Raw genomic sequence first — 17,386 nt, forward strand, 5'->3', positions numbered from 1 at the left:
TTCCACTTTTGGGGAATAAATGTATTGATCTTCAGCCAGGGCAGACAGACACTGAAGTGTTTTATACATCACACAAGAACTTGATCTCCTTTCTGTTTTGTAGAACTATAAATGACAAAGTGTGATTTGTGTTCTAATAAATTGCCAGGGAGATGCCAAATCAACCTGAAAAGAGGTCTAAGAGTTTGCCAAAGAAACAATATTATATTGGTCCCTGACTAAATTTCATGAGAATACACACACCCCAAATATATAAAATTTAGAGTAGATTCAGTGGAATGCATTTTATCTTTTATCCAGGGCTCTGAGATACCAACATTATACATGTACTATTCTCATTGTGTTTAGTGAAGTCTGATTCATCTTATTTGTAAGAGCTTAAAGGCAATGGCAGATATTATGTTTTGGATATTAGTTATATAGCTTCTTCTTTTTTCTTTCTTTTTTTTTTTTTTTGCATTGCTGTAAATTCCTAAAAATATACCAGAGCTGCATATAATGAACACCTACTTAAGTTTCACATTGATGACATTTATCACTTGCTTTTATTTATCCTTGCTGCACCTCCAAAGAGCCTTTTTACGTGTTAATGACTGTGCATATATAATGTATTAAAATAGGAGTTGCCGTGAGGTTAGAAATGAAATAATGCCCTGTCATCTGTCTTCCACTGTCTTCTGTGGCACTGTGTGGCTTTTTCCTCCCCTGTATATTTTTCTCTATTATTCTCTGACAAACAGGATCTGCCTAGTTAGGGCAGAGGTGGTTCTCTCTGTGCCCAAGGGTAGAAGCAGGTGTGTTCATCCTCAGGACCCTTCTTCCTTAGCCAAGGGTACAGAGAAAATTACAAATGAGACCAGGCTTGATCTTCAGCCAGGGAGACAGAGCTCATCCATCTTCACCATCAGGCCGTCCTCTGCTGGAGTTTCCAGGGAGGCCAGATGGAGAGAAGGTTACACAGAATGTTTTCCCATCTTCTTCCCCACCCTCGTTTCATTATTTGTGCTGGTATTGTAAGACGCAGTAGAAAGGGAGTCCAAATAGCAGGCCTTTTATTGAACAAATTTACTTTTTGACTCCTGAAGTAAAGCTTCGAGCACTGTAATTGACTAAGAAATTAACCGAGGGATATTTATTGTGTGAGCTAGAAGTTTAACTTGTTTCTTTTGGAAAACTTTATTTTATTATTGGGCTGAAAGTGAGATTTGGCAGTGATCCTCTTTGAAGAATACAAGGGTACAGATACTGACCTAACATGTCAACATAAGATAGTTTAGTTTGACATTCAAAAACCTAAATGTTTACACATAAAATAGTACAATAAGAACAGAAATTGTATAGTTTGGAAATGTGGGGAAAAGACTTGCTTCCAGTGTCATAGGCAAAATTGCATCTCTTTGGATGGTGAAAACTTCAATAGCAAAGGTCTGAATAAAATCACGTTTATTTGCTTCCACTCCCATCCTGTTTAATATGCTTTTACCACTTTCTGTCACAGAACTTCTTTATTTTTAAATATAGTTATGGCCACAAGTTGATCAGGGCATTCAAACTTTAATGAATAAGTAAAATCCCAAATTATCTTTGGAATCCATATGAAAAATTTATATACTCCTTTACTTTTTCATCCTTTAAATTCACCATGCCATTTGCACTTTATGTAGGGTACCTAGAGGCGAGAATTATTATCTGCATCTTACAGATGTGACAACACAGGTTCAGAGAGATTAGGTGACTCTCCCAAGCCAGTGAGTGATACTTCCAGATTCTAATGCTTTTTAGACCGAATGCCTGAGGTCTCCAAGTTCCAATGTTTTGGTCTCAGCTTTTAGACTGCCAGGTGGAGTTTAGGTGCCACTAATCACCAAACCAGTTGTCTCATTCTTCTCTGGACCATACACATATTGCCATTTTATGTGCCCCATGTAAGAATAGAGTAAGAAAGCATTGCGATATCTCCAATACACATTTACTAACCTAGTTTAAACATTATTCTAAATACATTCTAAGATTGAATTCCAAGATTACATTCTAAGATTGAATTTAATTCTAAGATTAAATATTATCATGTGGACTCACCTAAAATACAATAAATTTCTTTATTCAGAACACTTACCAATTTCTGCCCAGATATCTCTTACTATTTTTCAAAGGGACAAATGAAAGAATATAAATATGTAAATGTCATGGATGGATGGATGGAGATAGATATGTAGACACATGGATTTGGATGGAGACATAGTTCTAAACTATGTTTGATGGTCGAAATATGAATTTTCTGATCAATTAGCCATTTCACTCTTAGGTTCAGCATATCTCTAGAAGCTGTGACAGCAGTTCAGATGAATCCCCACTCAATAAAAGTAACAAAATGAAAAACTTTTGAATGTTGTTTGCCATTCACTGTTTTCCAGTTGCTTTTATGTGTTTTCTCTTCTGAGTCTTCACAACAGTTATGTAAATTAGCTGTTATCAACCCTGAGTTTTAGATGAGAAAGTGTTTGTGAGATAGGACTCCTTGCCCAATACTTTAAGTTTATGTCTCACCATGTCATTTCTGTCAAAATGATTCTTCTGCTAATATTTATCATTCGGTTTCCTTTGCAATATCCATGAAATTCTTACGATATCTTTCGTCTTCTCTTTCTTTCACTAAGGTATCTTGAGTAGTAGAAAAAAGTCCATCTATCTCCCAAGCTCTGGTCATTAATTTCACCTGTCTCCTCAAACCTTCAGGATTCTCATACCCACCTAAGATAAATGGGTTTAAAATAGATTTCGGTATCCAATGTAAAGAAACAATATAACAGCAGAACTATTAGGAGACATAATTTCAGCCCAGGAAAGACCACTTCATCACAGGAAGTCTTCCTAATTGGTGACTCTCCACTTACTCTGAGGAGGCGAAGCTCACAGCAGTGGGGGCGGAGCACACTGCAGTGTAAACCCAGATCACATGACCAGAATCCCAGACCTCTTTATCTACTGCAAGAACATTCTGACTTGCAGCAAAAGTAGAGCTGTAATTTGCTCTGCAACCCCCAAGTCACACTCCATCCTTGCTCTCACATAAATATTTCATATTAAAGAAACCTCTTCAGAGCCCCAGAGCTCACATAAGCTTCTTTCAAAATGACAGATGACCCCCTGCCCCAGAGACAGATTTCACTGAGTGCCTGAGTGTAAGTTTCAGACACAGTGCTCTGTGATGTGTTTCAGAACAACAGTTATCCTGCTGCTCGCAGCCCTAGTAGGCAGACAGCAGTGAGGGGCCTTGACACCAAATTCCTCGCCTTTAGGCTCAGCCTGCTGGACAGCAATCTACTTGAATGTGTCTGGTAAGACATCTTCCCCACCTTGGTACTGGATATGTGGCAGATCATTAACTTCAGAGTTGCCAGATTGACAAACACGGGTACTATCACGTGAGGAGTGCCTGAGATTTGAAATAGCTTGTTTTTAATGGCGTGGGACTTTTGGGAACATCAGTGCTCATCGACCATTATACTAGAAACATTAACACTGACCTAAAAACACGAAGTCTTAAGTCAGCTCTTTAACCAAAATGTCTCTATGCTTGGACAAAAGCTAAAAGTCTTTCATCTCCATCAGTCTGTGAATCTCATCAACACTCCCAGACACAGCGTCAGATACACTTCCACTCCATATTCCACCAGACCCAACATCACAGGGAAGTGATGGGAAAAGGGAACAATGAATCAGTGTCCACAAAGCATTTTCCTGTTTGGCCAGGGTGGCTTTGTGGTACAGTGTCATTGTACCATGTATCAAGAGGTTGTTGGTATCCTTCTCGGTCAGGGTACATGACTGGGTTTCAGGCTCAATCCCCAGTCGGGGGCATATAGGATGTTCCTATCTATCTCTCTCTCTAACATTATTATTATTTTTTTTTTAAAAAGCACACATGTAGGGAATGACTAAATGAGCCTTGAACTGACCTATTGGCAAAGCCACAAACAAGTCCCTGCTTAGAGGGCACAGCCTTCTTAGCACAATTAAGTTTGACCTAGATCCTATCTGGGTAGCTAATGGGCTGTGGGAGGTGCAGCAAGTGCTGCCAAACTAGTGAAACTCACAAGAACATTGTAACTTTGGTGACCACTATCTTGTTTACCTCTGACTATAAAATAAAGGCTCAGCTTGTCATTTGGATCTCTCTCTCTGTGGCCTCAGCCAGGCAGGAGATCCACCTAGACCCAGCTTATTCTCTTTGTTTGTCTTTTCTTCAATCCTTCACCTCCCCCTCTCAGGTTCACCAGACCCTTGACTGTGCTGGCACAACACATGCATATATAAACAAAGCATTTTCCTGTTTTATTCATTCACCCATTGATTCATTTATCCATTCAATTATCAATATTTATTCAGCATCTACTATATGTCAGTCAAAGCTTCAGGCATTGGCTTTAGAGTGGAAAATAAGATAAAACAAAGTTCCAGTAGCAATCATGGGTTATGAATCCCAAGTCTAGTGGAGTCATAGGGTATGTGTGTGTAGGGGGGTGCATGCATGCACATGCAACTGTCTATCATTGGTATCTGTTTCCGTGTGTATAAAAGAGTGTTAGGACGAATCTCAGAGGGAAGGAGGGAGAGAGACAGGAAGAGATTTACCAAAGAATTTATATGCATATATGCATAACCCATAAACACAGAAAATAGTGCAGTAGGCCTTAGGGGGGCGAAAGGGAGAGGGAGGAGAACAAAGGAGGGTTAAAGAGGGGGGAAAAGGGACATATGTAATACTTTGAACAATAAAGATAAATTTAAAAAAAGAGAGTGATAGGAAATAATACTAATAGGTATCTATGAGTCAGATAATATGAGACTTTACAGGCCAAAGAATAAAAATGCTTGTCTTTTTCCAGAGAAAGATAAATACCATATGATTTCACTCACTCGTAGAATCTACAAAACAAAATAAATGAAGCAATGAAGTAGAGACAGACTCATGGATAGAGAGAACATTTTGATGGTTGCCAGATGGGTTGGGAAATGGGTGAAAAAGGAGAAAGGATTAAGATGTGCAAATTGCCAGTTATAAAAAGAGTCATGGGATGCAAAGTAAAACATAGGGAATATAGTCAATATTGTAATGACTATGAATGATGTCAGATGGCTACTGGGCATACCAGGGTGATCATCTCATGAGTTGTTTGGATGTTTACCTATTGTAACTTCTGTGTTGTAGTCCTAAAACTGGTATAGTCTTACATGTCAACTGTAATAAAGAAAATTAAAAAATTATTTAGGAAACAGAAATATTTCTCCTTTTCTAAATTTGACTGGAACCTAATGAAGAATAATATTGAGCAAAATAAAAATAACATGATTAGATTTGACTTATAGAAATTTCCCTTTGATGACATTGTGAATGTGAGAAAGGATAGAAGCAGATAGACCAGCCTGGATTCCAAGGTAACAGTGTTTGAGAAAGCTGAGGGTGCTTAGGCAAAGGGAGGAAAAAATGACCAATTCTGAAACAACTTTGAAGACACAGCTGAGAGGAGTGAATTGGAGGAGGAGTGGGAGAAAACAACTATGAAAGGTTCTTAAGTTGTTATTCTAAACTGCTGGATGGCTGGTATCACAAGGAGAACTGGCACAAGGAACATCAACCAGGAGTTCTGTACTAGATTTAGAATTATAAAATGTCATTTAGACATCCATTGGAATTATCACATTGGCAGTTAGAATATAGGTCAGAGAGTGTTTGGAATTTAACTTATAAATTATAAGTGAAATTTAAGGCAAAGGACTAGGTCAGATCTGCTGGAAGCCAATTCCAGCATGTCATAATTGCAAGAGTTTCATCGAAAGGTTGATGGAACTTGGGGACTCAACAAGGGCTGAATCACATATATAATCACCGGTTAGAATGGCTAAAGGCATTTCCCAAAAACTGAAAAGGTTGATTGTTTGCTGCCAGACAACTCAGGGCATCTTAATCTACATGTTATTGCCTCCTACTGGCCAAACATCTGAACAGTATGAAACCCTACCCTTTGAAGTGTATCTCCGCCTTGCCTTAGGACAATTTGCATTAATAAAAGGCAAGCGGTTCTGAAACAAGGAGAACTTAGCTCCTTTAGCTAAAGCGCCTCTGACCCCCAATGCCTTTCAAAAGTATCTTTCATCTCTGGACTCCTAGTTAATCTATGCACAGCCTTCTCTAGATTCTAGAACCCTTCTAGATGCCGGATTAAGATCCACCAATGTTAAATGTCACCCTACGTCCAGCAAGATCACTATGGAGTAAGAGTAGACAGAGAAGAGAAGTCTGGGGGCTCAACTTTGGAGCACTCCATCAGTCAGAAGTAATGACGATGACGATGCAGCCATAGGAGTTTCAGGTGTGAATGAAGTAAGAGGACAACCAGGGATAGTGCATTCCTTATTCGTATTCTTACTGGCTATAGGAAGAGCATAATTGTGCTATCTATAGGAAGAGGTTTTCATAGTTTATCTAGCCCAAGATGAATGTTCTTCTTTAGCTTTTACATCTCTTAAATCAGGATGCATCTTAGGACTGTGTCACAGTTTAATTGTCGGATATTTTCTTTAATGTGACCCATAAAATAATAGTGTATCTTCTGATTGACACTATTTTAGATGTAATGGATATTTTAGATGAGTACACAACATAGCACCTATGCAGGCAGATTAGTAACAGTCATTCTTTCTCTCTTTTTCTCCTTTCCCTCTCTCTCCTCCCCCTTTTCTATCTATCACATATTAAGTATTTAGTATATATTTGAATACTTTTTCCTAATGAATACTTGAGAATTCCCTTTTTAAAAATTACTTTCATAATATAAAATAATAGGAAACAAATTAGTGAGTTTCTCCATGTGATATTTGAATAGGAGGACATTCTCAAGTCACACGGTATATTACCTGTATGTTTCTCATTGAATGTAATCTTTAAAATTTGGTGGTAAGTATATTATGCTCATATTATAAGTCTATCCAGTGACAATTCACTTCTCTATCAATCAAATAAGTTTAAATCATTCTTGTAACTGTCACAGCAATTGAATACTTTTAATTTGCTGGAAAAAAGGAAAACCATGGCGATGAAAGCACACTAATAAATGTTTATTATTCATGATAATTTGTAGCAGAGGTTTACCTTCAAACACGAAGAATTGATTTTCATAATAAAAATTGACACTGAAAATGGATTTAAATTATACAGTTATCCAAAGATTTTATGCAACTTGAAGGAGCGAAGGACTTATTATTTTACCACAGTAGTGAGTTGTATAGTATATATGGTCATTGTGGTTATGCATTGATCATATACAGAAATTGTTTTTGTATTGTAGCAAGCTGATATTAAATAATTTAAGATAATACTGAGACAAAATATTTTAAAATTTATCAGCAAACATATAAGGTATATGGATATAGGGCATAACAATTTATGCAACGCCTTCCTGCCATCGATGACTTTTAAGTGATGATACTTGAACAGGTTACTGCTTGATTGGAGCTGTTTTGCAATTTTCTTAGAGGTTGTTTACTTTAGTTATTAAGTTATTCTGTTTCAAAGCCAGAGATGACCTATTATTCTAGCTTACCATTTTGTAAACAAATTGCTGCAGTAATGAGTCAAGGATCAATTAAATACAAGCCCCTTAATGGATTGAAGGCACAAAGATTTTTTTTCCCAATCCATTTGAATTTAGGAAGAGACTGTCTGGTTTAATCTGTCTTCTGAAATGCAAGGTCAGCAGTCTAGAGGATATTGGCTGCCACTCTTTCTGACATATTCAATCAATCAAACTTGATTGGCCATGCAGTTGGACTTTGGAATTAAAAAAAAAATGATGTTTCTCATCTCTACTATTAATGCTTACGATGAAAACAAAATCCATATTGATTTCAAATTTTAAACAAATGCTAAAGTCTAGTTTTCATGTGTTACTCAAACTCTGTCTATAATACATAAGCTCCCAAAGTGAAAAAGCAAAGAGGTAGGTTGCTTTATTTTCCTTTGAAAGTGGAATTATATTTAAAACTAACTAATGCAAATATAACAAAAAATATGTGCTTTGAGAATTTCTTATATTTCATTTTAACATCATATTTATATCAAAAGAGAAAATGAATTTTTGTTAATAAAAGAAAATAGAAAAATAGCCTATAAATTATTTTCCTCCAATAATCATAAAAGCAATGTACATTTTAAAGATTGGGGCACATATGTTTATTAGAAAAGCTATTGTAAATTGTGCTGCTATGAACATAGGGATACATACATCTTTTCTGATTGGTGTTTCTGTTTTCTTGGGATATATTCCTAGAAGTGGGATTACTGGGTCAAATGGCAGTTCCATTTTTAATTTTTTGAGGAAACACCATACTGTTTTCCATATGGGCTGCACCAGTCTGCATTCCCACCAGCAGTGAAGGAGGGTTCCTTTTTCTCCACATCCTCTCCAGCACCTGTCATTTGTTCATTTGTTGATGATAGCTATTCTGACAGGTGTGAGATGGTACCTTATTGTTGTTTTGATCTGCATCTCTCAAATGATTAGTGAATTTGAGCATATTTTCATATGTCTCTTGGCTTTCTGAATGTGCTCTTTTGAAAAGTGTCTATTTAGGTTCTTTGTCCATTTTTTGATTTGGTTGTTTATCTTCCTTTGGTTAAATTGTATGAGTTCCCTGTAAATGTTAGAGATTAAAGCCTCATTGGAGATAACATTGTCAAATATGTTCTCCTATTCAGTGGGCTTCCTTATGGTTTTGTTAATGGTTTCTTTTGCTGTGCAGAAGCTTTTTATATGGATGGAACTGGAGAGCATTATGCTAAGTGAAATAAGCTAGTCAGTGAAAAAGATAAATACCACATGATCTCACTCATTTATGGAATATAAAGAACATTATAAACTGTTGAACAAAAATAGAGGCAAAGAAGCATGGAACAGACTGTCAAACTACAGGGGCAAGGTAGGGGAGGGTTGGGGGGTAAGAGATCAACTGAAGGACTTGTATGCATGCACATAAGAACAGCCAATAAACACAAGACACTTGGGAGGGACAAGTGCCAGGGGGTAGGAGAGAGAAAGGGGGTTAATAGGGGGAGGGGGAGACATATGTACTACTATTTGTAATACCGTAAAAAATAAAAATAAATAAATAAATACATAAATAAATAAATAAATAAAATGAGAGAGAAAAAAAAAGCTATTGGTTCAAACAAGACCCAGAAAATCTGTCTACAAAGACAAAGCAAAGCAGAACAATGGAAGTGGAACATTTGGGATCACAGTCATACATCCAAAATTAGAAACATCACTTTGTTGAAGGTGGAGTGTTATTTAAATCAAACAGAAAAAAAGTGGGAAAATCAGAATTCAAACCCATGATATTGAGTTATTTTCACCATGAAGACACAGATGAGACCAATATAGCCTTGGAGCCTCCTGGGTTGACACATGGATTAGATGAATTCATTACATAAATTATCCTTGGTAGTAATTTAAGAAGCATATACTCAATTTTTTTTACACTATTACACTTCAGCTATCACATGTTCAGGCTTCTGGTAAGAAAGTACTTGTCCTTTTTCCTTCCAGAGTCAGAATTAAATGCCATAAATTCAATTAAAAGGAAATGAAAGAAAACAAAACAAAACAAAAAAGAAAAGGAAAAGAAAAGAAGACAAGACAAGAACGGAAAAGCTTGGTATAGATGGAGAAGTAACCCAACATTCTGCAATATTGCCAAAATCAATAGTAGGCATGACATTAATTATTCTGTAATCATTATAATCACATCACAGTATTATATTATTGACAAGAAAATATTAATAAAGAAATGGGTTTGTGCTCTTTTCCTAGTATTTACCCTATCTTTTTTAAATATACAGAATTTCTTTTATTTACTGAGAGTTCCTAATGACAAGGGTTAAATGATGCACAAGAAAGTGGCTAGCCCAGTGCCTGATATGTTTAAATTATTAAATATATGTTAATTCAATTATTCATTCATGCATAGAATATAATCACATTGCATTAATTGAAAGAACCAGCTGTGGTGAGTTCTTTTAGAGATCAAATGAACTCACCTCCTCCCAAAGCATGGATTTGTTTTCAGACAATGCCACCAGGAGGCAGGGACATGCCTTCTCCTTTGCCTTGTGAGAACAATGCCAAGGGTAAGTAGCCACCAGATGCTCTTGACAAGGATAACTAACTGGTCTCCCTTTTTGCCCTCTGCTCTTCAAATAAAAAGCCCAATTACCTTTACTTTTTTTTTTCACTACTACATATACTTCCTATCTTTTTAAAATTTAAACTGCTACGGATCACCTCAAAACCATTGCTGTTTGAAGATCAACAAATTATTTGGGATAAACCAAACTTAAAGTGGTAAAATAATTCTCAGGTGTAGTTTTGGTATTAAAAAAAATAGTTTTGGTAAAAATATATATTTTCTCAGGTTGGCTTTCCTTAAAACAGTGCATATTGTTTGTGTTCTCCACATAAGGCCTTGCCTAGAAAAGAAATTCAGTTTGTCCATGGTGTCAGACTTAAATAAACTTTTGTTTAAAAAAAAAAAAATCCCTTTCATGCTCCTGTGCAAAACACAGTTATAATGTTTATTATAGAAGCTGTAGTATGTATTTTTTGGTAGAAACAAAATTGCAACAAATAACTCACTGTGTACTTTCACAGCGAGACTATCTATGGTATGCCAAGGCTGGAATTTAGGGAGACAAATAATAATAAACATTATCTAAAAATACTGAATATAAAAAGAATGCAATTATGTAACGAAGCAATTTTCCTACAGTAGGTAATGTGACAGGCATTCTTTGGCATTGATTTGCATTGTGTGTTTCTATGAATCCTTCAGAGTCAGAAGCAAAGCTCTGTTTTGTGTTGATTCTTGCTCATGAATGTATGTTTCAATTTTGAGCAAAGATGTTTTATTTACCAAAGACTTAAATTCAAAAAGTGTGAACACCATCCCTGCTCTGGTGGCCTTGTTTTGCAGATATTCTCCGGTGTGCCAAGCTGCGAAAATTGCGGGAGATACATTCATCTTCATCATGTGTGTTTGATAGCAGTTATTGAATTTTTTTAAATGAAATAGTTTGCAGGCTATTTTAGAGTCCCCAATTTTCTGCCAAATTTTCTATCTCCTGCGTGATGTATTTGTAGGTCCAAAGGTCCAGAGGCTATAAAACTGTAGCCCAAAAGGCGCTTGCTCTGTATATAGATGAAAGGGTTTATTTCACTGGAGGGGCGGCTAATTCCTCGCACAGATGCCACAACCCAAGGATGTGTGACATGGACAACAGGTCATATATCTCCAATAGTCAGAGCTGGGCTGTCCGCTGGTGCCCTGCTCCCTTGTAAAATGTTCCAGGGGAGACAGTGTTCAGTAACACGAGCATTATGAATCATTACCGGCATAATTCAAAACTTAATTCTACTTCTGATTTTAGCAGGACAATAGCAGGAATAATGTGTGATGGGTTTACAGGGCCATTCTTTTAGTTTTTAATCTTAGGGAATGTTTGACTATCATTACCAAGCAAACCTATCCCACACTGTGATTATATAAAAGAAGCCTGTATTCCAAGAGACGTATATTTGTTTATATGATTTAGTATATGCTTGGGGGGAAAAAGATCAAGAAATACATTTTAAAATGCATTAAAATGCATTTTAATGCACTATTCTTCCCAACTTGTAAACTTTTTAAGCATAGAAAATTGCTTTCTGTATCAGCAACACCTGACTCAAATTATCCCATCACATTCCTGACAAATTCAGCTAAACATGATGATTGTGGTCAAAGATAATAGTAATTTTTATAATAATACTGTAATTTCACAAATGTTTATAGAAGTCAGGCATTTTCCTAGGTACTTTGGCTATAAAAATAACCATAATCATTAGAACAACCCTATTAGGTTTGTTTTCTAGATGAACCCAAGTTGAGCTCCTAATCCTATGTATGGGATTACTATAATTGGGCAGTGTGGGTTCAAATCCAGGCTCTGCCACTAACAAAATGGGTGACCAGAGGGGACATTACTCAACTTCTGACATTATTTGGCTTTTAAATGGTTGTCTATTCAAAGGACCCTAAAAGAGAAATCTGTTCATAATGTGGCTGTTCATACCTCTACTATGAACTGATAGCTCCTATATTTTCACATTTCCTCTTACTTTTTAGTATATAATTTCTTTACATAAAGTAAAAGTCACCTACATGTATGTCTTATATAGTCACAGAGAAATACATTTGTATAACCACCACTCTAATGAAGATATATAAACATATAAATGTTCACCAATAGTCCTTTGTAAGAAAGTCTCATTTCATTTCTCTTGAAAAAAAAATCTGTTGGAGAAGCATTATATTCCTAGGGGTGGCATTACTGGATCATATGATAGCATGTGTTTACCTTAATGTGATCTTGGAAAACCGTTTTCCAAGGTGATTTTATCATTTTGCACTCTCAAAACTGTGTCCGAGGGTCCTAATCATACCCCATCCTTGCCAAAACTTGGGATTGTCAGGGTTTATTATTTTGTTGTTTTTATGACCAATCTAATAGATGTATAGTGATATATCATTGTGGTTTTAATTTTAATTTCCGTGATGACTAATGATAGAGAGTAACTCTATGTTTATATGCTTATTTGCTATGCATGTCTTTGTTAAGATGTCTCTGCAGGTTTTTGTCATTTTTTTAAATTGGATATTTATGTTCTTCTTGGAAAATTGTGAGAGTTCATTATATTTTCCTTTATACAAATATTTTGTCAATATCTTTCTAATAAAAGCATATAATGTTTAGACACAATAACTTCATCTCACACATTTTTATATGTATTTGTTATTCAATTTAAAATGTTTACTAATTATCTTTCTCTTTGACCCAATGTTATTTAGAAGCATATTTTTAATTTTCAAGTGGTTGGGGACTTTTCCACATTTTTTTTTGTTTTATTTTGTTGTTTCCTGTATTCTTTAAGTCTGTTAACATTTATTTTAAAGTCCCAAAGTGTGGTCACCTGGTAAATGTTTCATGAGTGCTTGAAAATAATGTGTATTCTGCTGCTGTTTGGTGGAGTGTTCAATTAGATCATGGTGATTGATAGTATTGTTCAAGCCTTATATTTCCTTAATGTTTTCCTGTCTGTGAGAAAGAAGTGAAGTCTCTAACTATAATTGTAGATGTATCTATTTTCGTTTCAGTTTTATCAGTTTTTTCATATGTTTTAAAGGAAATGTGCATATACACATAGATTTATTATAACTTCTTAATGAATTGGTCTTATCATTATCATAAAGTATCCCTCTTTATCTCTGTTAATATTTTTTGTTTAGAAGTCTACATGTTCTGATATCGGTGTAGGCAGCTCATTTTTCTTTGAATTATTTATATTTGAACATATTTCCTGTAATATTAATTTTAACATATCTATGTTTATATATTGAAAGTAGATTTCTTTTAGACACTACATAATTTCTTGGCTTTTAAAATCTAATCTGCCAACATGATTTTTATTTTGTGTTTAAACTATTTGTTATAATAAAAACTATATAGTTTATTTTATTAAGCTACAGTTGATCTGATTCAATTTAAAACTATCATATTGATAGTCTGTCTTCCCCATCTGTTTTTTTCTTTTTAACTTGTTATTTTGAAAAACAAAAATGATTATTTTTTATTCCATATTATTTCTATTAGATTTTTTGTTTTACTTTTTTAATTATAGTACAATAGTTTCATTAACACTTAAACTATACAACATTGATATATCGTAATCTAACTTTAAACAATGTCATTTCATATATTGTTTAAAACTTATAAAAATATATTCTACTCCTCCATGTTATCTTTTATGCTGTTTGTCACATATTTGAAATGTGCATCCTATATAATAATCCTATATAATAAAGAGGTAATATGCAGGTTAACCCTCACACCCTCACAAGATGGCTGCCTACGACCAGGCCAGCAGTTGGGTTAATGAGGAACGACAAAACAACTGAACAAGCAGGCTGCATGGGGCAACCAGCTGGCAGGGGGGCTGTGAGGGGCAACCAGGCCAGCGGGAGGGCTAAAGGGGGCAGTTAAGAGCAAGCACGCTGGCAGGAGGAGCAGTTAGGTGTGACCAGGCAGGCAGGTGAGCGATTAGGAGCCAACAGTCCATGATTGTAAGATGATGTCCAACTGATAGTTTAGGCCCAATTCCTGGGATAGGCCTAAACTGGCAGTCGGACATCTGCAGAGGTGTCCAGGATTAGAGAGGGTGCAGGCCGCCTGAGGGAATCTCCCCCCATTGCATGAATTTCGAGCACCGGGCCTCTAGTATGTTATAAGCACCATAAGACAGTTATTTTGCCTTAGATGGTCAATCACCTTTTCAAGTGAGTAAAAAAAAGTAGTTTATATTTACTTTCATTTTACATTATTAAGCAGTCTTCTATTTTTGTAGATTTAAGTTTTCATCTTGTGGTCTTACTCTTCCTAATTGAAGAGCTTCTTACACAGTTTCAGTTTTTTTCTGGGAATAACTTTTCCCACCTTTTATTTTTCTGTCTTTATTTTGCCTTTATTTTTAAATATATTTCTGCTGGGATAGAATCCTATATTAAAAATTTGTTTTGCTTTCAGTGCCTTTAAAGCTAATTTGCATAGCTTCTGATTAGAAATTCAGTGTTGTGCTTTATTTTTCTATCATCTGGGATTATAATTATGCATACAGGATGGGGGAAGAGTAAATTTACACTTGTTTGTATGGAAAATAATATAATAATCTATAATAATAAAAGCATAATAGGCTATTTAGACCAGACGTTTTTCTGGGTGATCTTCTGGATGAAGCCGAGGCAGCAAGGGAAGTCTGGATCCTGGGTGGCAGAGGGAAGTTGGTGCCAGCAGCCGGGGGAAGGAAGGCCTACTCTTGGACAAATTTCGTGCACTGGGCTTCTACAATAGTTAATGAATAATAATACAAGTATAAAATGTTTTTATGTACTCACAACCGTAAAAAAATAGCTCACAACCTTTGCCCTCCCCCCTATATGTTAGGTTTGAGTGGTTCAATATTGTCTGGTGACCATTAGACACTGTCATTTTTTTGAGTGGGTGGTTACCAAATTACTTTTACGAAGGAATGGTACAAATGAAAGATGAGAGTGGATGATTTGGTACAAGTTATAGAAAAAGTAAAGGTAACTCCAACATGCAGGTACTGCTTTTGTCACCAGGAAGTCACCCCGTGGTCATGGGAAGCCGGCTTAAGGCTGAGCTCTCATCACTGTCTCCCAGGAGGTGCTTGTCAAAGAGATACCCTACCGTGCCAGTTTCAGGGGCCCCCCCACCTGTGCAAGTTGGTTAAGTGGTCGCTCGGTTCTTTGATGGATTTCACCTGCTCATTCAGGCAGTGAGTCTCAAGGAAGTCATACAGATGAGGGTCATTTTTGTCAGTGGCCAGTTTGTGCAAATCCAGTAGTGACTGATTGACGCTTTTCCCCCCCAAGTATAACACACGCCCCATTGCATTCAGCCCATTCTCCCAGTGGTCACAGTCTGGTTTCTTGATATCCTGAAGGAAGACTTGGTCACCTTGTTGCTTCTGCAGTTTCATCAGGTTTTTTGTTTGTTTGTTTGTTTGTTTTTTCATCAGTTTGTTGGCATGTTCCCTCTCCTCATGAAATTGGTGAAGAAAATACTTGGCAAAGTTCTTCAAAGCCCCATCATCATGGTTAAAGTAGTGAGACATGGACAGGTAGACATAGGAAGCATAGCACTCCAGGTTGATCTGGCAGTTGATGGCAGCCTCTGAGACGTGGGGGTGGTTCTGACACACCTGCGAGTGGACCTGGTCATGGTCATGGTAGGCAGCTAAGGAGAGGCGGCTGAGTGGAGCTGGAGTGGAGGCCAAGGCTTTGGGCTGTCCGAGGGATTCCAGAGCACTGGCTTGGGTGGCGGGGCTGAGGAGGCGAGTGTTGGGTTCTGTACAAGCACTGTTGAAGTAGAAAACCATGGCCCCATTCTCCATGAAAACTGTGGACACAGTTTTTATTGTTATTTTTATTGTTATTTTCTTGTTCCATTTTAGATACATTTTTATTGACACATATTGAAGTTTCTGGATTCTTAGATTTCCTTATTTTTATGATAATTATAATTGAAGGAATTCTTCATCAATGATATTATGCATTTAATTCTTACATTTTCATTTGACTCTTTTCTATGGTTTTAATCTCTGCTGAAATTGCCTATCTGTTCATGAGTGTTGTCCAATGTTTCCACTAAATTATTTAACCAAGGAATAGTAGTTATTGCAAAACCCTAGACTGATAGTTTCAACCTTTGAGGTCACTTTTACTTTGGTTCTGGTGATTATTTTTTGACAGTGGGTACCATTTCTTGCTTGGTTTAAGTGTCTCAATATTTGATGAAGTACCAGATTTTGCATAGTGAAGAACAGAAGAATCTGGTGAAAATAGTTTATGTCCATTAATGTGTACTTCTCTTCTTCCATCAGGCATCAAGAACAACAGTCAGTCTAGGCAGTTGAATTTGACTTAAGTGTTTTGACACTATAACTCAAATTGGTCTAGTGATAGGCTGCCTCTTACTTTGTTCTTATTGTGCACTTGGGGTGCTAGAGAGTTTTTCTCAACATGCACAGTCACTGAGCTTTCAGTAGTTCTTTCAAACTTGTGCTAAGATGAGAATTTCTATATCCTCACTCCTCCCTCAGTGTTAGACTGGTGCTGCTTCTTAGTTAATGCTAGGTTCTTTTTTTAGGGAAGACAGTCTCTGTTTTAGTCCAACATCTATCATAGGCAGATTCTAAAAACCTGGACCCCAGGGGTAAAGCATTTTCAGCGTTTCTAGTCTTTCTTCTATCAGTGAAACTGAACTTTGTATCTGTGGTTGGTCTTGAACAGGAGTTTTCTAATTGTACCCCAGGGGGGTTTCAATGTAGCTTTCTGGGCTAAAGCTAGTTTCATACTTCTCTTTCCAGATAGATGTTTCCTATTTGTCTCCCTTGGAATAATGGCTTTTTTTTTTTTTTTTGCCTGTGTCCTAATAGAGAAGAATTATATTTGCTCCTCTTCTGGTTCTTTGTATGACAAAGATTCAGGAAAAAAGATAACTTTGGGGTCTGTCTCTTCTACCCCTGACAACTACCTCTGTTATTTTTTCAAAAGGAATTTTATCCAATTAAATATATGCAATTCTCATGTAAAGACACTGCCTGTTAGCGTCATCTTTGCCTTACTTTTGTGATGCTTTCTCTGAAATTATAATCATGTCCCAGAGGAAGCGTTTCTAAACTTATAACTGGTAAGTGATCATATTGGTCAT

At 36.3% G+C, this 17,386-nt stretch overlaps 1 protein-coding gene across 1 annotated transcript; it reads right to left on the reverse strand.

Annotated features, from left to right (window-relative positions):
- Positions 1-15,277: 15,277 nt before the first annotated feature.
- LOC311629343 (ferritin heavy chain-like) lies at positions 15,278-16,052 on the reverse strand (the record flags this gene model as incomplete). The annotated part of the gene is given in 2 exon segments (XM_084897309.1): positions 15,278-15,382; positions 15,384-16,052. Coding segments are annotated over 2 exon segments (774 nt in total).
- Positions 16,053-17,386: the final 1,334 nt, after the last annotated feature.

Source organism: Pipistrellus hanaki (genome assembly GCF_964339955.1).
Source record: "Pipistrellus hanaki genome assembly, chromosome: 10".
Classification (NCBI taxonomy): domain Eukaryota; kingdom Metazoa; phylum Chordata; class Mammalia; order Chiroptera; family Vespertilionidae; genus Pipistrellus; species Pipistrellus hanaki.